The 23,525-nt window shown below is 42.5% G+C and overlaps 1 protein-coding gene across 2 annotated transcripts in view; it reads left to right on the plus strand.

The window, feature by feature from the left end:
- The window catches only part of fkbp5 (FKBP prolyl isomerase 5), a 48,375-nt gene extending 36,280 nt beyond the window's left edge, over positions 1–12,095 (plus strand). For both annotated transcript variants that reach the window (XM_036983904.1, XM_021610304.2), the window contains exons 9-11: positions 5,860–6,045; positions 9,379–9,618; positions 10,687–12,095. In XM_036983904.1, coding sequence (XP_036839799.1) covers positions 5,860–6,045; positions 9,379–9,618; positions 10,687–10,800 — 540 coding nt within the window. In that variant the 3' untranslated portion in view covers positions 10,801–12,095. The remainder of the gene's footprint in view (positions 1–5,859; positions 6,046–9,378; positions 9,619–10,686) is intronic.
- Positions 12,096–23,525: the final 11,430 nt, after the last annotated feature.

A 23,525-nucleotide genomic window follows, 5' to 3' on the forward strand; every position in this document is an offset into this window, starting at 1 on the left:
TTCTTCCCAAAAAACATAGCAAAACTACATAATCTGTTTCACTAGCTATAGTTAGCTAACTAACTACATAGCTAGTTGTCATACTCTAATATAACCCTAATTTATAAGACAGTTCTTATTTGATTAATGGTGGTTGTACCCATCTATGTAAAGCTAGCCACAATAAGGATTAGCCACAATAGGGGACTTTGCGGTTAGCCTTCAAAATAAAATAATGTAACTGACAGTGATGCAAATGCATACAAATAGTAGAATTATGCCATAATTGAATAGATCATGCTAAACGAGGTTGGAATGTTGTTATATAAAATCAACAAAAGACAATAATTTGACAAAAATCTGTTGAAATCAGACTGGATGTATTACACTTTAGAATTGAATTGGGAGAAGATTTTTTCACTGTATAGCCTTACCTTTTTTTTTTTTTTAACCTTTATTTAACTAGGCAAGTCAGTTAAGAACAAAATCTTATTTTCAATGACAGCCTAACTGCCTGTTCAGGGCAGAATGACAGATTTGTACCTTGTCAGCTCAGGGATTTGAACTTGCAACCTTCCAGTTACTAGTCCAACGCTCTAACCACTAGGCTGCCCCACCTATGAATTGTGGATCAATGACATGGGGTATCAGTCTACTCAGTGACACTCAGAGAACATTAGCATCGTAGCCCTTATTTTAGGACTCTGAAACAACTGTGAATTGAGCCACATTTATTGTCAAAATATGTGTATTGAACACTATTCCTGAGGAAAAACAATACTGTGTGGATGTTTTGGAGGACATTGGGGGAAAAAAAGCTGTACAGTGCAATATGAATGTCAATACACACAGTAATTCCCAGTCAGTAGGCTGATTGTAACCACCAATTGTAACCTTCTGCATCACTTTCAAAGAGGTACTTTTTTTTTTAGGCAAACTGAAAATTCCACTATTGTGGCTAGCTTCACAACACATAACCCGGTCATGTCGAGCCTCACTAGCCAGATGAAGCTAGCTGGCTGCTGATAACGTTAGCTTTGGACAACAGGGTTAAGTAGCTGGCTAGCTATTTATTTTCATGAACTGAAGTTCAATTTCAATAGGCGAACAACAAGTGGCTACCCAGCTAATACTTACACACAAGGATTCCTAAATCATTGCTAAGAATAGTGAAAATGACTGCAGTTTCTACTGGTCATTGTTTTCAGGCTGGTTGTATTGGTGCTAGCTAGGTACCAAGCTAAAGCTAGCTATCTACCTCAGAATTGGCTGTCAAACAAATAATGCTTTATTACAAACACGGTATTGTAAACACGCCGTTCATGGCCGTTTGCTTGTTTGCAGATTTTTTTGTACAGCTTTGACAGTGTTGCTAGGACATGGATGGGCATAAGCATCTGCTTCTGATTCCAAAGGTTGCAAGTTCAAATTCAGTGATACATTTGAGATTTTTGTTTTTAGCCATCCCAGACCTTAACCCTTACCTTAACCATTCAGAGTTAATGCCTAACCTTAAGATTTCTGAGTTAATGCCTTAACTCTAACCTTAAAATGATGAGTTAATCCCTAAACTGAGAGATTGTAATAATGCTTACTGTATTTGTTGTACTTTTCACAAGGGTTGTGTACAAAACATTTTTGGGGGAAGTTTTTATTTTATTTAACTAGGCAAGTCAGTTAAGAACAAATTCTTATTTACAATGACGGCCTAGGAACAGTGGGTTAACTGCCTTGTTCAGGGGCAGAACGACAGATTTGTACCTTGTCAGCTCAGGGATTCAATCCTTTTGGTTACTGGCCCAACGCTCTAACCACTAGGTTACCTGCCTCCCCAGGTGCTCAAACTATAATAAGGGAACCCCCGAAAAAAGAAATTCTGCAACCGCGGTCACAGACTCATTGAGTAATTATGACTTTGATTATTTAGTTACATAAAAACAATAGATGGCCGCATCTTAATGGCTAAATAAATGACACATTTAACGATGGTGGGTTCAGAACAACAATGACAAAACTGTATACAGTTAACAGTTAGTTTTTTGTATACATTTTTTTCTGAAATATTGTAACAAAATATGCAAATGAGACTATATATATTGAGTGTAAATAACATTAAAAACACCTTCTTAATGTTGAGTTGCATCTGGGCATGGACTCTACAAGGTGTTAAAAGCATTCCACAGGGATGCTGGCCCATGTTGACTCCAATGCTTTCCACAGTTGTGTCAAGGTGGCTGGATGTCCTTTGGGTGGTGGAACGTTCTTGATACACACGGGAAACTGTTGAGCGTGAAAAACCCAGCAGTTTTGCAGTTCTTGACACAAACCGGCACACCTGGCACCTACTACCATACCCCATTCAAATGCACTTCAATCTTTTGTCTTGCCCATTCACCCTCTGAATGGCACACATACACACTCCATTTATGGCTCCTGAGTGGCTCTGCGGTCTAAGGCACTGCATCTTAATACACGAGGCATCACTACAGTCCCTGATTCAAATCCAGGCGGCATCATATCTGGCTGTGATTGGGAGTCTCATACGGCGGTGTACAATTGTCCCAGTGTCGCTAGGGTAGGCTGTCATTGTAAATACTTGTTTTTCTTAACTGACTTGCTTAGTTAAATAAAGGTTAAATAAAAATACATAAAAAATAAATGTCTCAACTGGCTTACAAATCCTTTAACCTGCCTCCTCCCCTTCGTCTACACTGAGTGAAGTGGATTTAATAAGTGACATCAATAAGGGATCATTGCTTTCTTTCACCTGGATTCACCTTGTCAGTTTATGTCATGGAAAGAGCAGGTGTTCATAATGTTTTGTACAGTCAGTGTGTGTGTATATATATTGTTGTGTCTTTGGTTATGCTGGATTAAGTGACATGACATGCTATTCTATAAAATAATTTCTCTGTAATTCATAATACCTGATTCAGCTAATCAGTTGAATGTAATTAACTAGAAAGTCGGGGTACCACTAAAGAATGTTTATAGAGCTGTTATCTTCCAAATAAACTCTTAAAGACCTAGTAATCTTTTACATCAATAGCAGTCAATATTTAATCGTCACCTTGTTTAGTCTCATCTGAAAGTTGTAAGTTCTTGGTTATCTTCACGAACCCTGGCTAACAAGTTGAATCAGCAATACAACATTTGGTTTCATTATTTATTTACTAAATACCTAAATAATCACACAGAATTACATATACACAGAATGTATCATACATTGATTACAAATGATGTCATGAAGGAAAACACGGAACAGATATGACAGCTGGTTACACAGAGAAAGGGGGTGGGTATTTGAATGAATGAGCGGGAAGAGGGAGAAGCTATGTCTCTATCGGGCCATAGACAGCTATGCTATCGAAAATATAGTATCTTATGCATTCTAAATTACCGCCCATTTCAAAAACGAAAATGCAATAAATATTTACTCTGAGCTGCGCTTCAAACAGTGGGTCGTAGATGGGAGGCCGGGTTGTCCTTTGAAGAATGTCTGATGGTAGAATGGATACTTGGTAGTACCGTCGTCTTGTGATAGAACAAATACTCTGTCCGTCCTCTCCTACTCCACGTCTACAGTTGCTGCGCTAACGCGATGGCTAGGAAGTATCACTTCTTTAGTAAATAAGAGTTCAAAGTTCATACCAAGTTGCCATGCTAATATGCTCATGCTATATTCTGGCTGGTATAGTCAAAATTCATCCTTTCGGCGTGTAGGTCGTCAACTTCACATTGAAATTCAATGCTAATTTCGTTAGGTTCTCTAAGGTTAGCTTAGTTCTGTAGGTGGTTGTCCTTTCAACGTGGGGACCTCAAGTCCACAAGTCCTTGGAACAGGAAGTTACATTTTCGTCAAGGGGCTTATATAGGATTGGGAGAGAGGGCCCTGTTTCATAGTTTACAACCACTGTCTGTTCACATGGGCGGGGCCACTGAGTTGGCAGAGTTTACTCTATAACAAACCGTTCTCTCATTAAGAAGCTAAAGTACATTTAATCTTTTCACAAATAGTTTCATATTTAAACATTTAAATTGCACAACAATTCCATGTGAATCTGATAACTATAATGTGTAGACTTTCCAAGATACATTTTATGTCATCCTATCATTAGTATTAATGTCTCAGATGACAACTGATCTGGCATCATATTCTTTAAGTACCAACACATATTTTCAGCTGGTTGGATTACCGAAATATGGTTCCTTTCCCCACCCTTTTGATGTTATATGTATATATACACATACACACACAGTACCAGTCAAAGGTTTGGATACACCTACTCATTCAAGGGTTTTTCTTTATTTTCACTATTTTTTTTACATTGTATAATAATATTGAAGACATCAAAACTATGAAATAACACATGTGGAATAACCATGTAGTGACCAAAAAAGTGTTAAACAAATCAAAATATATTTTAGACTTTAGATTCTCCAAAGTAGCCACCCTTTGCCTTGATGACATCATTGCACACTCTTGGCATTCTCTCAACCAGCTTCATGAGGAATGCTTTTCCAACATTCTTGATGGAGTTCCCAAATATGCTGAGCACTTGTTGATTGCTTTTCTTTCACTCTGCGGTCCAACTCATCCCAAACCATCTCAATTGGGTTGAGGTCGGGTGATTGTGGAGGCCAGGTCATCTGATGCAGCACTCCATCACTCTCCTTGGTCAAATAACCCTTACACAGCCGGGAGGTGTGTTTTGGGTCATTGTCCTGTTGAAAAACGAATGATAGTGACACTAAGTGCAAACCAGTTGGGATGGCGTATCGCTGCAGAATGCTGTGGTAGCCATGCTGATTAAGTGTGCCTTGAATTCTAACAGTCTCACCAGCAAAGCACTCCCGCACCATCACACCTCCTCCTCCATGCTTCACTGTGGAAACCACACATGCAGAGATCATCATTCACCTACTCTGCGTCTCACAAAGACACGGCGGTTGGAACCAAAAATCTCAAATTTGGACTCATCAGACCAAAGGACAGATTTCCACCGGTGTAATGTCTATTGCTCATGTTTCTTGGCCTAAGCAAGTCTCTTCTTATTATTGGTGTCCATTTGTAGTGGTTTCCTTGCAACAATTCAACCATGAAGGCCTGATTCACACAGTCTCCTCTGAACAGTTGATGTTGAGATGTGTCTGTTTCTTGAACTCTGTGAAGCATTTATTTAGGCTGCAATCTGAGGTGCAGTTAACTCTAATGAACTTATCCTCTGCAGCAGAGGTAACTCTGGGTCCTCCTTTCCTGTGGCGGTCCTCATGAGAGCCAGTTTCATCATATCGCTTGATGGTTTATGCGACTGCACTTGAGGAAACTTTCAAACTTTTTGAAATTTTCCCGGATTGACTGATCTTCATGTTTTAAATTAATAAAGTAATGATGGACTGTCGTTTCTCTTTGCTTTTTGAGCTGTTCTTGCCATAATATGGACTTGGTATTTTACCAAATAGGGTTATCTTCTGTATACAACCCCTACCTTGTCACAACACAACTGACTGGCTCAAACGCATTAACAAGGCACATCATGAAGCTGGCTGAGAGAATGCCAAGAGTGTGCAAAGCTGTCATCAAGGCAAAGGGTGGCTACTTTGAAGAATCTCAAATCTCAAATATATTTTGATTTGTTTAAACACTTTTTTTCTTGAATGAGTAGGTGTGTCCAAACTGTTAACTGGTACTGTATACTTTTTTATAAGCCAATACAAAAGGGAACTTTAGAGATTGGAAGGGCAAAGGGACATGGGCTCTGCATTGGTAGAGCCCTATCTGTGTATGTTCCTGCTTTGCACATTTCTTTTGCGTTATTAAATGTTGCTTTTTTGCATGAGACCTGCAAAACCTACTCCATGTGTTGTCCCTGGTTCTAGGCAGGGTGTTTCCTGCAGGCGGTGGTCCAATACCAGCGTATTGTGTCGTGGCTCGAGATGGAGTTTGGTGTAGGGAAGGAACAGCAACAGACGATCCAGAACTTCCTACTGGTCGCCCAGCTCAACCTGGCAATGTGCTACCTGAGGCTGAGAGAGTATGCACTGGTTGTGGAGAACTGCAACAAGGTACAATCTCAATGCATACCTGGCTGCACACATGGGATCCCCACACACATATACACGTATACCATATTCTGAAGCCGAACAGAGCATGCAGCTAGTGCCTGTACATGGAATAGCATACAGTTGTGTGTGTCTTTAACTCTTTGCTCTGGGTCAGTGGGGTTGTATACATATGTACATTTATATATACACTGTATATATATGTACATTTATATATATACATACTATATGCACTATATATACTATATGCAATATATTTACAAAAAATGTGGACACTACTTGAAATTAGTGGATTCAGCTATTTCAGCCACACCCGATGCTGACAGGTATATAAAATCGAGCACACAGCCATGTAGTCTCCATAGACAAACATTGGCAGTAGAATGGCCATACTGAAGAGCTCAGTGACATTCAACATGGCACAATCATAGGATGCCACTTTTCCAACAAGTCAGTTTGTAAAATTTCTTCCTTGCTAGATGTAACTCTTCTCGTTGGTGGAAGGAGAGGAGGACCAAATTGCAACGTCGTAAATGTTCATCATATTTTAATTGAACAAACAGAATACTACACAAAATAATAACTAGGAGAGAAAACAAAACAGTTCTGCCAGGTTAACAGACACTAAACAGAAAACAATCATCTACAACCAAAATGGGGAAAACAGGCTACCTAAGTATGATTCTCAATCAGAGACAACGATGGACAGCTGCCTCTGATTGAGAACCATACCAGACCAAACACAGAAATACAACATAGAAAAAGAACATAGACTACCCACCCCAACTCACACCCTGACCAAACTAACACAGACATAAAAAAGGAACTAAGGTCAGAACGTGACAGCACTCCCCCCCCCCCCCCCCCCCCCCCCCGAAGGTGCCGCAAAACCTGAACCTATAGGGGAGGGTCTGGGTGGGCGTCTGTCCGCGGTGGCGGCTCTGGCGCGGGACGTGTCCCCCACTCCACCATAGTCTTGGCCCACTTAAGTGACGCCTTTGGAGCGGCGACCCTCGCCGCCGACCTCGTACTGGGGACCCTAACAGCGGGCCCCGAATAGACGGGAGACTCCGGTAGCGCCGGACAGGCGGGAGACTCCGGCAGCACCGGAGTGAAGGGCAACTCTGGCAGCACCGGAGTGAAGGGCGACTCCGGCAGCACCAGAGTGAAGGGCGGCTCCGGCAGCTCCTGACTGACGGGCGGCTCTGGCAGCTCAGGACAGACGGACGAACCTGGAGGGAGGAGACGGAGAGACAGCCTGGTGCGTGGGGCTGCCACAGGACCCTCCAGGCTGGGGATACCTACAGTAGGCCTGGTGCATGGAGGAGGCACCGGATGGACCTCTTCCTTAGGCTCAATGCCCACATTCGCCCGGCACGGGCGGAGCGCAGGCATAGGATGCACTGCACCCTCCCAGCGCCCTGGAGACACAGCACGCAGAGCAGGTGCAGGATACCCTGGGCCGAGACGGCGTACCGGAGACCAGACACGCTGAGCCGGCACAACACGCCCTGGCTGGATGCCCACACTCGCATGGCACTTGCGGGGGGCTGGCCTATAGCGCACCAGGCTATGAGCGCATACTGGCGACACCGTGCGCTTGACCGCATAACACGGTGCTGACCAGTACTGCGCTTCCTCCGGTAAGCACGAGGAGTGGGCTCAGGTCTCCAGCCTGACTCCGCCACACTCCCCGTGTGCCCCTCCCCCAAAAATGTTTGGGGCTGCCTCTCGTGCCTGTCGCTCTATCTCCTCATATCGCCGCCGCTCAGCTCTCGCTGCCTCCAGTTCTTCCTTGGGGTGGCGATATTCCCCAGCCTGTGCCTAGGGTCCCATACCGTCTAAAATCTCCTCCCATGTCCATGAGTTCAGAGAACGCTGCTGCTCGATACCACGCTTCTTGGTCCTTGGTTGGTGGTTGATTCTGTAACGCTTCTCGTTGGTGGAAGGAGAGGAGGACCAAAATGCAGCGTGGTAAATGTTCGTAATATTTTAATTGAACAAACAGAACACTACACAAAATAATAATGAAGAGAAAACTAAACAGTTCTGCCAGGTGAACAGACACTAAACAGAAAACAATCACCCACAACCAAAATGGGGAAAACAGGCTACCTAAGTATTATTCTCAATCAGAGACAACGATGGACAGCTGCCTCTGATTGAGAACCATACCAGGCCAAACACAGAAATACAACATAGAAAAAGAACACAGACTACCCACCCCAACTCACTCCCTGACCAAACTAACACAAAGACATAAAAAAGGAACTAAGGTCAGAACGTGACATTATAGCTGTGCCGGTCAATTGTAAGTGATGTTATTGTGAAGTGGAGCAACAACGGCTCAGCTACGAAGTTGTTGGTCTAGGAGCAACAATGGCTCAGCTACGAAGTGGTAGGCCACATAAGCTCACAGAACAGGACTGCCGAGTGCGGTGGCCCATATTGTGTAAAAAGTATCTATACTCAGTTGCAACACTCACTACCGAGTTCCAAACTGCCTCTGGATGCAACTTCAGCAAAATAACTGTTCGCCGGGAGCTTCATGAAATGGGTTTCCATGGCTGAGCAGCCGCACACAAGCCTAAGATCACTATGCATAATGTCAAGGGTCAGCTAGAGTGGTGTAAAACTCACCCCCATTGGACTCTGGGGCAGTGGAAAAGTGTTCTCTGGAGTGACAGACGGATCTGGGTTTAGCGGATGCCAGGAGAATGCTACCTACCCCAATACATAGTGCCAACTAAAGTTTGGTGGAGGAAGAATAATGGTCTGAGGCTGTTTTTCATGGTTCAGGCTAGACCCCTTAGTTCCAGTGAAGTGAAATCTTAACGGGAAGGCCCATTCATGTTTCAGCATGACAATGCCTCCCGTGCACAAAGCGAGGTCCATATATAAATGGTTTGTCTAGATTGGTGTGGAAGAACTTGACTGGCCTGCACAGAGCCCTGACCTCAACCCCATCGAACACCTTTGGGTTGAATTGGAACGCCGACTGATCAGTGCCCGACCTCACTAATGTTCTAGTGGCTGAATGGAAGCAAGTGGAAAGCCTTCCCAGAATAGTGGAAGCTGTTGTAGCAAAGCAGCAAAGGGGGGACCAGCTCTATATTAATGTCCATAATTCTTGAATGAGACGTTTGAGGAGGTGTCCACATACTTTTGTTCATGTAGTGTATGTATTAATCTGTTTAGCAAGTGTTCAAAAAATAAGCTTTATAAACTAATAATTTGCTTTTTAAAACTATTTCTAAAGCCCTTTATAAATCCCTGTAGGTATACCTTAATGTAAAATGTTACCAATGTAGTTGTGTGTCTGTGTGTATCTCGCAGGTGATCGAATTGGATGGGAAGAATGAGAAGGCTCTGTACCGGCGTGGGGAGGCTCGTCTCTTCCGTAATGAGTTCAGCCTGGCCATGTCTGACTTTAAACTGGTGCTGCAGGTCAACCCCTCCAACCGGGCGGCACACGGTCAAGTCTCTATCTGTCAATGCAAAATCCGGGAACACCATGAAAGGGACAAGAAGATCTATGCCAACATGTTCCAGAAGTTTGCTGAACATGACGTCAAGGTCTGTAACAACATCTTTCACAGTCTGGATGGCCTGCATCCCAAACTGCAACTTATTCCCTATATAGTGCACTACTTTTGAACAGAGCGCAATCGGCCCTGGTCAAAAGTTGTGCACTGTATTGGGAATAGGGTACCATTTGGGACGCAATATGGATGTGTAATTCGTTTTACAATCTGACCTTGTTCACTGTTTGAGTAATTTGATACATGTGATATGAGATGTTTATCTATTTCAATAATCTGTGCTGTGCTGCTGACTGACTGTGGTCCATCGTTCATGGTTTAGAGCAGTGGTTCTCAACTGTGTTTTTAGTTTCATCCCAGGTTTTTTTTACAATCTCATTGTTGTTTTATATGACAAGGGAACACATTTCCCACATCTTGCATTATTAATTATTCCATATTGATCATGCTTTTCATGACAAATGTTGGCAAGCTTACTGGTTTGACCACACAATTAATCAAATCCAATAGCGCTGCTATTGAAATCTCTGTGATTCAAGAAAGATAGTTTAGATCAAATGATAGGTCCATTATCATTTCTACACACTCTCTATCTGGTTTTAGTCGTTTATTTTCAGACTGGAGTATTTATTTCATGGGGGGAAAAAAATCCAGATTTTTTGGACAATTAAAAGTTATCGTTTTTTACTCAGACACGCTAATTTGGGTTGTGACCCACCAGTAGAGAATCGCTGGTTTAGAGTTTCACGTTTAGTGGTAGTAGGCTGACATCTAGTGGTAGTACTCAACTTTTGTTCTCTGTTTATAATATATGCCATTTTGCAGACACTTTTATCGAAAGGACTCATGCCCAAGCGTATGGGTGGTTGTCTGAATCAAACCCACTATCCTGCCGTTGTAAGAGCCATGCTCTTACAAACTGAGCTACAGAGGACCACTCTTTACCACTCGATGCTTCCTTTTTACTCCATAATCTATTGTAATAAATATTATACTCGTTAATATTGCAAAACAAAATGTATAAAAAGTGATTTATTTTTGCACAATGGAAGACATCTAAACATTTAAAAGTCCCTCTCCTTTGTATTTGTGTGCTCAACAGGCAGGGAAGGGGAAGAGGAGGAGGGGGGAGGACAGTGGCGTGATGAACGAGAACCATCAAGTGGCAATTAAGAGACGCCGCAGGAGTCAGGACCACGGCCAGGACTGTCCTTGATGCTCCAGAGGAGGCCAGGGGGGCAGGTCTCCCCTCGCTACGCACACAGAGGCAGGGACCAGACGGGGCCAGACCACACCCCTCCACCCTGACCTCATCATCCCCTACCTACCCCCCACCATATGTGCTGTCCCCTGCACGACAGACAGGGGGCGCGAGTGAGTGGGGAAGGCTGCAGGCCAAACAGCATTCCTTCTTTCAGTCCATAACATGGAATCCAGTCCAGGTCTAGTCCTGAACCTCTTGCGTTGCACAATGCCTCCAAATGCACACCTCAACTTAACTCAAACCCACAGTCTGCATTCTGATGTTGATAATCATATATCATTTTGCCATTGCATTTTCTCGTTTGGCACAATACAGATGAGCAACAGGTATCATTCTATTTTGGTAGCTTCAATCTATTGGTTGAGTTGGCTGGGGTTGCCTTGCACCTTGTACTTAGTCACAATTGTAATCCTCAATATACATAATTTGGCAATGTGGAAGTGGTGACACTGTGCCACTATAACAGACAAAACAGCAAAACAGCTGGCGTCATCGTCACTTAATTGTCATAACACCCACAGTCCCAGAAGACTACTTATGTTAAGACAATGAGTCATACAGTATATTTGCAGTGACTGAAGAACCCCCCCCCACTCTTTACTCTTGAACATTGAGAATTAACAAGTACAGGCTCATCCCAGATAGACCCTTGCATGGTACAGATGCTACATACTGTTCTGTGTGTGCTACTCTCGTTGACTGCCCAAATCAATGCAAGTCCAATAATGAAGCTTTAAGTCTCAGCTTTCCAAGCTGCTGTCCAGTCCTCTCTGACTTCAACCTTGCATTCTCTCCTGGGCAAATGCTTTTTTCACAGTACACTGTTTGAATTTAAATTATGTGACTGAAAATATCTAGGGCAGGTTTTTATTTAACCTTTATTTTGACAGGGAGTCATGCTGGGACCAAGGTCTCCCGTAATTACAAAAAAGGTTCTAGTCTCGTAGTTCTCTTCCTCCTCAGTCCTGGAATGGGTGGCTGTACTGTCTGACTTGTCTTATTTCCTTTTAATAAAAGAGTGTTAAATTATGGACAAGGATGCACCTCGATCTTCAGCTAAGATTGTAAAATCACCGATGTTGTCTTTTAATGAACAATAACACTCAATGACGCCTTGGATAAAATCTGGGCTTTCGTTTTTTTGCATTCATTGGACATCTGCCCTTGGTTGTCTTAATGATTTTATAATTGTTAAACAAAATAAGGGAGGCTTGTGCTCTCAATATAAAAAGAAGCCATTGACTCCTTGTGTGTGTATGCTTTTTTTATTGAAACGTATCTGTTTAATTTAAAATGTATCTCTGTACCCAACACTATTTATTGGGGGTAGTTACCTTAACCCACAGTAATGCCACAAGGTTAGGATTTAAGTGTAGTGTTGCCAGGACTAGATATCACAGAATATAAACCTTATCAAGAGTTTCTATGTTAATAACATCCATAATATTTGTTCACCAATGCTCTGGATACAAATGACCTGCTTCTATTCATACTGACCCAACTATGAATGTTATTGGACTACACTGAGCGTTAGACATAAGAGTCTTATTACAGTGTTATAATACTATATTCACCACGTACTGTACAGAATCCGTTGTAAGTGTTATAAACATGACACAGATGGTATTGAATTCAATTTTTTTATTTAACTAGACAAGTCAGTGAAGAACAAATTCTTCTTTACAATGACGGCCTACCCCGGACAATCACGGCTGGATTTCAACAAATTAATAAAGGGATACTTTGGGATTTTGGCCCTTTATCTACTTCCCTAGAGTCAGATAAACTCATGGATACCATTTTTATGTCTCTGTGTGCAGTTAGAAGGAAGTTGCTAACTAGCGCTAGTGCAATTGATTATTAGCATTAGTCAGTGCGCTAACGCTAGTTAGCACTGGCTTGCGAAACTAGCTCTATCTTCCTTCATACTGGTCACAGAGAGATACAAATGGTATCCATGAGTTCATGACTCTGGGAACTAGATAAATAGCCTTACTGCCAAAATCCCAAAGTATCCCTTTAAGTATTCACTCTATCTCTAGTAAATGTGCAAATGCAGGCATTAGAGATTACATTTTTAGTTTACATTGGCCTGCCCAACCCCAACTGGACTTTTAGTGATGCATATTCTTTATCTACCATGGGACATTAGTGAAACAAGTGACTGGATCTCCGTGGTGATTTTCAGTCAGAGGATCATCATAATGTCCTATGTGTAAACATAAAATAGACCTCCTGCATTTAAAGACTTGAAAAGGAACAAAGGAAACCCCGGTCATAAAGCCCCAATATCAAATTGCTGTAAACGTAACTTGAAATAGTTGTTTCATACCCTCATTTCAACAAAATGCTGTATGAGTAGTAATATCATAAAACATTAAAAACTATATTACTATATTGCTTGAGGTGTCAAACAAGGGGAAGTTGTAGTTGCGCTCGTATACTCAGGCAATACGTCTCAGCTCTCTTCTCATTGACACATGAATGCAGTAGGAAATAGTATAAAATAAAACTTCTCACTCATAACAGGCACACTCTCACTGAAAGTCTCTAACAGAGTGATCTAATTTTTCCGTATAGGCATGTTGTACAACCTGATAACTGGCACACTTTAAATAGACATTCTGTCTTAACTTACAACAACAAACTTGTCAATTTCATATTTGAATTGGGTCACACTTTATTTGGATCGTCCATCTGTAGATGCTCTACAGATAGTTTGTTGATAGAATGACCATCTGTCGATAAGCAATTGCTTGCTACGGTTAGGTATAGAATAAGGGTAAAGGTTAAGTTTAGGCTTAGAGCTAGGTTTAGTATAAGGGTTAAGTTCAGTGTTAGGAAAGTAAGGGTTAGGGTTAATAGATGGTTGAAATGTTGCTGATGGTCTATAGAGCATCTACAGATGAACTATCCAAATAAAGTGTTACCTTAAATGCAAGGAGCACACAATATCAGACTTATTCTGTTGTTCTTTATTTACTGTGATGCAATAGCGTGGGGGCAATGAGGGAACCTTTCAAATACTTGTTCATGGTAAGGTGACTTTGGCATGTCTTGTCAGTCTCTATGGAATGGCTACTCTTTCAAATGTCTAATCAATATTAAGAAAGATAGGATATAATGAGCCAGTTTCCCAGACACAGATTGAGCCTAACCTAAAAGGCATTTTCAATGGAGATTCTGGGAAACCGGACATAACATGTTATGTGAATTTATAAGTTACCATTCAACTTTCTTTCTTGAAACACTTGAAACCCTTAATGACCTCGTCGTTAAACTCAGTGGTTAGAACCAGAGCCTTTTACAAGTCTGTCTAATATCTCTGTTAGAACTAGTATTACAAAGTGTAGAATAAAAGAAGGGAAGCGCTGATAGTGTACACAGTAGTAGGTATTTTTAGATAGAAGGTGCTCTTTGGTAAAAGGGGTAAATTGGTCATCAAAAAGCAAGGAGGACTAAGGCACTCTTCATGTAATTCAAATGCCTTTATTTGTATGGCATGTTCAGTGGAACAAAGCTTTAAAAACTGACTCCTTTTCAAGGGTATAACTACTTTTTATTTTCTAATAGTTCTAACCTTAATATGCATTTTGATAACATATCTATTTCACTTTTGAATGTATATGGTTGTTTACTACGTGTTGTCCAATGTCTATTAACTAAACCACTTCCTCTTCAATCAGGGTGATTGGAACATGGTTTGTGCAAAAGTACACATTGTATCTTTGTACTCCCTGACGAAGGCCATGCTGCTTAAAACGTGTCTGTTGAAAAACTTTGTTCCATTCAACATACCATACAAATAAAGGCATTTAATTATATGAAGAGTGCCTTGGTCATCCTTGCTTTTTGATAGTATTCCAATTTGATGAAGCACACCAGATGGTAGCCTGACACAAGGTTATGTGGAGTGACACAACCAATCACTCCACCATAATGTCAAATACTAATGGAATAAGCAGCTGGGGATTTGTGTAAAATGATCATGAGAAAAACAATAATATGCCCACATCTTGAAACACTTATCACCCTAACCTGCTACAATGAGGGTTGTTAAGGTATCTATGAACAAACAAACCCCACCAACTGTCATCAGAGGGATAGTAGAGCTAGAGCTCCCACCTCATTGGTCAGCAATCATCAGATCCTTTTGCACATTGTAATACAACCCATAATACTTAATTAAAGGATAAATATAGATCTTGTACAAACAACCGTCTAAAGCTTCATGTATTCATTTTCATATCAGGCTAAATTCACCTCAGACACAAATTCAGGTGCAGCTGTGCTCTGTGTTGGTATAGTTACCGGTAACTGCTGTTATTTACCGTTTTTTTCAGTAACTAATAGAAGGGCATTATTCCTGCATCATTTTTCAGCTCGGCTATAGAACAGTCTGTCTATACCCTCTGGGAAAAACTTATTGAAAGCCCTTTTAACATTTTTAATTTACAGTAGTGAAAAAAGAAATGGGTGAAAAATGTACATCTAAACCATGGCACTAGGTTTAATGAATGTATTGATATTGGCAAAAAATCATATCACAATACTGTAGAGTGTTTCTACTCTATTCGTAAGCCTTTGTGTCTACGTACACTGATGATTCAATATTATACACGTCAGGAACAGCACATAGTGAAATCACTGCAACCCTAAACAAAGAGTTGAGGTCAGTTTTGGAATGAGTGGCTTGTAATAAACTAGTCCTAAGCATATCTAAAATGTACAACATTGTATTGTGTAAAAATCATTCCCTAAGTTATAGACCTCAGCTGAATCTGATAATGAATGATGTGGATGTTGAGTAAATTGAGAAGACTAAACTTCTTGGTGTAAATTGTCTTGGATGTTCAATGCATAGATTACATTGTTGTAAAGATGGGGAGAGATCTGTCTGTGATAAAGAGATGCTTAGCACAGCTCTTAGGCATAATAATATGTACTGATGTGTGGGTGATTGTCAGTAATATGTGTAACTGTCAAGTAGGACCTTTTTTTGGTTCTATTATTTTAATTAGAAATGTATGCTGTTTAGTCCTTGAGCTGTTCTTCTCTATTGATGTTCTGTATTATGTCATGTTTTATGTGGACCTCAGGAAGCGTAGATGCTACTTCAGCAACAGCTAATGGGGATCCAAATAAAATACTAATTATTACACTCAGTTGCCAGTTCATGAAGTGCTTTGAGAGGCTAGTCAAGGATCATATCACCTCCACCTTACCTGTCACCCTAGACCCACTTCAATTGACATACATCCCCAATAGGTCTACAAACGATGCAATCGTCATCCCATCTGAACAAGAAGAATACCTATGTAAGAATAATGTTCATTGAATATAGCTCAGTATTCAACACCATAGTACCCTACAAGCTCTACAGGTCCTGGGTCTCAACCCCGCCCTGTGCAATTGGGTCCTGGACTTCCTGACGGGCCGCCGCCCCCCCCCCCCCCCCCCCCCCCCGGTGGTGAAGGTAGGTAACAACAATAGCCCCCTCCAGTAATCCCTGTACACCCATGACTGCGTGGCCATGCACGCCTCCAACTCGATCATCAAGTTTGCAGATAACACAACAGTAGTAGGCTTGATTACCAACAATGAGACAGCCTACAGGAAGGAGGAGTGTGTTGTCAGCAAAACAACCTCTCAACGTCAAAACAAAGGAGATGATCGTGGACTTCAGGAAACAGCAGAGGGAGCACCCCCCTATCTACATCGACAGGACAGCAGTGGAGACGGTGGAAAGTTAAGTTCCTCGGCGTACACATCAAATCAAATTTATTTGTCACATACACATGGTTAGCAGATGTTAATGCGAGTGCAGTGAAATGCTTGTGCTTCTAGTTCCGACCATGCAGTAATATCTAACAAGCAACTTAACCTAACAATTTCATAACTACCTTTACACTTGTGTGTATAAGGAATGAATACGAATATGTACATACAAATATATGAGTGAGTGATGCCCGAATGGCATAGGCAAGATGCAGCAGATGGAAAAGAGTACAGTATATACATATGAGATGAGTAATGTAGGGTATGAAAACATTATATAAAGTGGCATTGTTTAAAGTGGCTAGTGATACATTTAATTACATAGAGATTGCAAGATGCAGCAGATGGAAAAGAGTACAGTATATTCATATGAGATGAGTAATGTAGGGTATGTAAGCATTATATAAAGTGGCTGGTGGTTGAGTCAGTATGTTGGCAGCAGCCACTCAATGTTTGTGATGGCTGTTTAACAGTCTAATGGCCTTGAGATAGAAGCTGTTTTTCAGTCTCTCGGTCCCCGCTTTGATGCTCCTCTACTGACCTCGCCTTCTGGATGATAACGGGGTGAACAGGCAGTGGCTCGGGTGGGTGAGGTTATTTTCCTGACACCACACTCCGAGGGTCCTCACCTCCTCCCTGTAGGCCGTCTCGTCGTTGGTGGTAATCAAGCCTACCACTGTAGTGTCGTCTGCAAACTTGATGATTGAGTTGGAGGCGTGCATGGCCACACAGTCATGGGTGAACAGGGAGTACAGGAGAGGGCTGAGAACACACCCTTGTGGGGCCCCAGTGTTGAGGATCAGCGGGGTGGAGATGTTGTTACCTACCCTCACGACCTGGAGGTGGCCCGTCAGGAAGTTCAGGACCCAGTTGCACAGGGCGGGGTCGAGACCCAGAGTCTCAAGCTTAATGACGGGTTTGGAGGGTACTATGGTGTTTAATGCTGAGCTGTAATCGATGAACAGCATTCTTACATAGGTATTCCTCTATTTCACCCTTATTTAACCAGGTAGGCTAGCTGAGAACAAGTTCTCATTTGCAACTGCGACCGGGCCAAGATAAAGCATAGCAGTGTGAACAGACAACAACACAGAGTTACACATGGAGTAAACAATAAACAATAAACAAGTCAATAACATAGTAGAAAAAAAAAATCTATATACACATTGTGGGTAAAAGGCATGAGGAGGTAGGCAATAAATTGGCCATAGGAGTGAATAATACAATTTAGCAGATTAACACTGGAGTGATAAATGATCAGATGAACATACTGATGAACATCAGACATCATACATCAGATGAAGATATACTGGTGTGCAAAAGAGCAGAAAAGTAAATGGAATAAAAACAGTATGGGGATGAGGTAGGTAAATTCAGGTGGGCTATATACCGATGGACTATGTACAGCTGCAGCGATCGGTTAGCTGCTGTTAAGGGAATTTTTATTAATGATGACTAATTATGTATACATTTCAATCAGGACTGACTAATCAGAATACTATTATGTTACTGTATATTTACTAATCAGAATACTATTATGTTACTGTATATGTACTAATCAGAATACTATTATGTTACTGTATATGTAGGAATTTTCTTTTTAATCCTAGTACTGAATATAATGTGTGTAAATATAATCAAGAATTAGAACAATGACTGTCTGTTCCTTGGTAGAAATGAATGAACTATATCGCCAGACTGGCTAGAATGCTTATCTACACTGGCTGACCTTGGCTCTAGGCGAGGTGGGAAGGCTTGAGAACTATAGAGCCTTTCTACCAGTGTCAAGAAGAGACAGAACATTTAGAAAACGCTGATGTCATTTTCAATTTATAACCTGTGGTAAAATGTGTAAGGAGCAGTACTCTCGTGAATAAAGGCTGCTGTTTGACTTTAAGACTGGGCTCTGTCGATTTTTATACTAATAAGGGTCATACATATCCTTATGAATTGACAGAGTGTTTAATTTTAATTGGGTGTTAAAACAGAGGAATTTAATTCCTGCAACAGCTGCTCAGATAGCAGATGTTTAAAGTTGGTGAGGGAGATAAAAGTCTCCAACTTCAGAGATTTTTGCAATTTGTTCCAGTCGCAGGCAGCAGAGAACTGGAAGGAAAGGCGGCCAAATTAGGTTTTGGCTTTAGGGATGATCCATGAGATACACCTGCTGGAGCTCGTGCTACGGGTGGGTGCTGCCATCGTGACCAGTGAACTTAGATAAGGTGGAGCTTTACCTAGCATAGACTTGTAGATGACCTGGAGCCAGTGGGTCTGGCGACGAACATGTAGCGAGGGCCAGCCGACTAGAGCATACAGGTCGCAGTGGTGGGTGGTATAAGGTGCTTTAGTAACAAAACAGATGGCACTGTGATAAACTGCATCCAGTTTGCTGAGTAGAGTATTGGAAGCTATTTTGTAGATGACATCGCCGAAGTCGAGGATCGGTAGGATAGTCAGTTTTACTAGGGTAAGTTTTGCGGGGTGAGTGAAGGAGGCTTTGTTGCGAAATAGAAAGCCGACTTTAGATTTGATTTTGGATTGGAGATGTTTGATATGAGTCTGGAAGGAGAGTTTGCAGTCTAGCCAGACACCTAGGTACTTATAGATGTCATATATTCTAGGTCGGAGGTAAGCCCAGGCACTGGGTGATGATAAGAGAGGTTGTATCTCTGGACATGCTGGTTATAATGGGTGAGGTCACCACATGTGTGGGAGGTGGGACAAAGGAGGTATCAGAGGTACCAGAGGTGTGTGGAACTAGGGGCTCCATTGTAACTAAAACAATGATAACTAACCTGAACAACAGTATACAATGCATATTGATATTTGAGAGAGACATACAGCAAGGCATAAAGTAATCGCAGGTCTTGATTGGGAGAGCTTGCTAAAACAACAGATGGGTTAGGGCAGTGTGCAGGCAATTGCGTTGTCAGTGGACCTATTGGGGCGGTAAGCAAATTGGAGTGGGTCTAGGGTGTCAGGTAGGGTTGAGGTGATATGGTCCTTGACTTGTCTCTCAAAGCACTTCATGATGACGGAAGTGAGTGCTACAGAGCGGTAGTCATTTAGCTCAGTTACCTTAGCGTTCTTGGGAACAGGAACAATGGTGTCCCTCTTGAAGCATGTGGGAACAGCAGACTGGGATAGGGATTGATTGAATATGTCCGTAAACACACCAGCCAGCTGGTCTGCGCATGCTCTGAGGACACAGCTGGGAATGCCGTCTGGGCCTGCAGCCTTGTGAGGGTTAACACGTTTAAATGTTTTACTCACGTTGGCTACAGTGAAGGAGAGCCCAAAGGTTTTGGTAGCGGGCCGTGTCAGTGGTACTGTATTGTCCTCAAAGCAAGCAAAAAAGTTGTTTAGTCTGTCTGGCAACAAGGCATCGGGGTCTGCGACGGGGCTGGTTTTTATTTTTGTAGTCCGTGATTGACTGTAGACCCTGCCACATACCTCTCGTGTCTGAGCCGTTGAAAAATCCGCCTCCACTTTGCCTCTATACTGACGCTTAGCTTGTTTGATTGCCTTGCGGAGGGAATAGCTACACTGTTTATATTCGGTCATGTTTCCGAGCTCCTTGCCCTTATTAAAAGCAGTGGTTTGTGCTTTCAGTTTTGCACGAATGCTGCCATCAATCCATGGTTTCTGGTTGGGGAATGTTTTAATAGACGCTGTGGGTACAACACCACCGATGCACTTGCTAATAAACTCGCTCACCGAATCAGAGTATTCGTCAATGTTGTTGTTCGCCACAATGCGGAACCTATCCCAGTCCACGTGATCAAAGAAATCTTGAAGCGTGGAATCCGATTGGTTGGACCAGCGTTGAACAGACCTGAGCGCGGGTGCTTCCTGTTTTAGTTTCTGTCTATAGGCTGGGAGCAACAAAATGGAGTCGTGGTCAGCTTTTCCGAAGGGAGGGCGGAGAGGGCCTTATATGCGTCACGGAAGTTAGAATAACAGTGATCTAGGGTTTTGCCAGCCCTGGAAGCACAATCGATATGCTGATAGAATTTGGGGAGCCTTGTTTTCAGATTAGCCTTGTTAAAATCCCCAGCTACAATGAATGCAGCCTCAGAATATGTGTTTTCCAGTTTACATAGAATCGAATGAAGTTCTTTCAGGGCCGTCGATGTGTCTGCTTGGGGGGGAATAAACACGACTGTGATTATGATCGAAGAGAATTCTCTTGGTAGATAATGCGGTCGGCATTTGATTGTGAGGAATTCTAAGTCAGGTGTACAAAAATAATTGAGTTCCTGTATGTTGTTATGATCACACCACGTCTCGTTAATCATAAGGCATACACCCCCGCCCTTCTTCTTACCAGAAACCAGGTGGCTGTACCGACTCAGATGGCGTGTCTCGAGTGAGCCATGTTTCCGTGAAACAAAGAACGTTAGTCTCTGATGTCTCTCCGGAATGCTACCCTTGCTCGAATTTCGTCTACCTTGTTGTCAAGAGACTGGACATTGGCGAGTAGTATGCTCGGGAGCGTTACGCGATGTGCCCGTCTATGGAGCCTGACCAGAAGACCGCTCCGTCTGCCCCTTCTATGGCGCCGTTGTTTTGGGTCGCAGGCTGGGATCCGATCCATTGTCCTGGGTGGTAGGTCAAACAGAGGATCCGCTTCGGGAAAGTCGTATTCCTGGTCGTAGTGTTGGTGAGTTGCCGTTGCTCTTATATCCAATAGTTCCTCCTGACTGTATGTAATAAAACCTAAGATTTTCTGGGGTAACATTGTAAGAAATAACAGATAAAAAACTAAATACTGCAGTTTCCTAGGAACACGAAACAAGGCGGCCATCTCTGTCAGCGACATCACGGATAAACTGAAATGGTCCACCCACACAAACAGTCTGGTGAACAAGGCAGCAGGTAGCCTAGTGATTAGAGGGTTGGACTTGTCACCAAAAGGTTGCAAGATCGAATCCCCGAGCTGACAAGGTAAAAATATGTATTTTTGCCCCTGAAAAAGGCAGTTAACCCACTGTTCCTAGGCCGTCATTGAAAATAAGGATTTGTTCTTAACTGACTTGCCTAGTTAAATAAAGGTTAAAAAAAACTCAGGAGGCTGAAGAAATTTGGCTTGTCACCTAAAACCCTCAAACTTTTACAGATGAACATCCTGTTGGGCTGTATCACCGCCTGGTACGGCAACTGCACTGCCACAACCGTAATACTCTCCAGAGGGTAGTGAGGTCTGCACAACGCATCACCGGGGGCAAACTACCTGCCCTCCAGGACACCTACAGCACGCGATGTCACAGGAAGGCCAAAAAGATCTTCAAGGACAACAACCACTCGAGCCACTGCCTGTTCACCCTGCTTACCATCCAGAAGGCGAGGTCAGTACAGGTGCATCAAAGCTGGGACAGGGAGACTGAAAAACAGCTTCGATCTCAAGGCCATCAGACTGTTATACAGCCATCACTAACACAGAGAGGCTGCTGCCTACATCCAGACTTTAAATCATTGGCCACTTCAATAAATGGATCACTAGTCACTTTAATAACGGCACTTTAATAATGTTAACATATCTTGCATTACTCATCTCATATGAATATACTGTATTTTATACCATCTATTACATCTTGCCTATGCCTCTATGTCATTGCTCATCCATATATATATATTCTTATTCCAGTCCTTAATTAGATTTGTGTGTATTAGGTAGTCGTTGTGGAATTGTTAGATAACATGTTAGATATTGCTGCACTGTCAGAACTAGAAGCACAAGCATTTCGCTACACTCGCAATAACATCCGCTAATCATGTGTATGTGACCAATAAAATTAGATTTTGTTCATAAAAATGGTTAGCTCCTACAGACAGTGAGTCACGTGGGCTGGTATATAAAACAGGCAGACAGACATGAGGCATTCAGTTACTGTTCGATCAAACGTTAGAATGGGCAAAACGAGTGACCTAAGCGACTTTGAGTGTGGTATGATTGTCGGGACCAGGCGCGTTGGTTCCAGTACCTCAGAAAAGGTCTGCCCTCTTGGGTTTTTCACGCACGACTGTGTATAGGGTTTACCGAGAATGGTGCGACAAACAAAACACATCCAGTCAGTGGCAGTCCTGCGGGCGAAAACAGCTTGATGAGAGAGGTCGAAGGAGAATGGCAAGAATTGTGCAAGCTAACCGGTGGGCCACAAACAGGCAAATAACGGCTCAGTACAACAGTGGTTTGCAGAATGGCATCTCAGAAAACACAAATCATCGGTCCTTGTCATGGATGCATGGATTGCAGCAGACGACCACACAGGGTTCCACTCATGTCAGTTAAAGCAGGACTGCCACTGACTGGATGTGTTTTGTTTGTCGCACCATTCTCGGTAAAAACTATACACAGTCGTGCGTGAAAAACCCAAGAGGGCAGACCTTTCTGAGGTACTGGAGCCAACGCGCCTGGCCCCGACGATCATACCACACTCAGAGGTCGCTTAGGTCTAGTGGGCACTCAAACACCAATACTGGACAATTGAGGAGTGGGAAAACATTGTCTGGTCCGTCGAATCCTGGTTCCTGTTGCGTCATGCTGATGATGACAGAGTCAGAATGTGGAATAAGCAGCGTCCATGGCCCCATCCTACCTGGTGTCAACAGTACTGGCTGGTGGAGGTGGTGTAATCATGCGGGGAATGTTTACCAGGTGAACGTTAGGTCCCTTGAGAAATTGAGAAACGGTTCCATGTCCCGAAGAATTCAGGCTGTTCTGGAGGCTAAGTGGGGTCCAACCTGGTACTAGATGGGTGCACCCAATAAACTGGCCACTGAGTGTTTATACACACCTGCACAATCCATTCTCATCAACTATGGATATTATCACAAATGTCATACTTAACAAAGTACTAGTAAAAAAACGATGTCTGATTTTTAAACCTACACAAATC

This window comes from Oncorhynchus mykiss, chromosome 7 (genome assembly GCF_013265735.2).
Source record: "Oncorhynchus mykiss isolate Arlee chromosome 7, USDA_OmykA_1.1, whole genome shotgun sequence".
Taxonomy (NCBI): domain Eukaryota; kingdom Metazoa; phylum Chordata; class Actinopteri; order Salmoniformes; family Salmonidae; genus Oncorhynchus; species Oncorhynchus mykiss.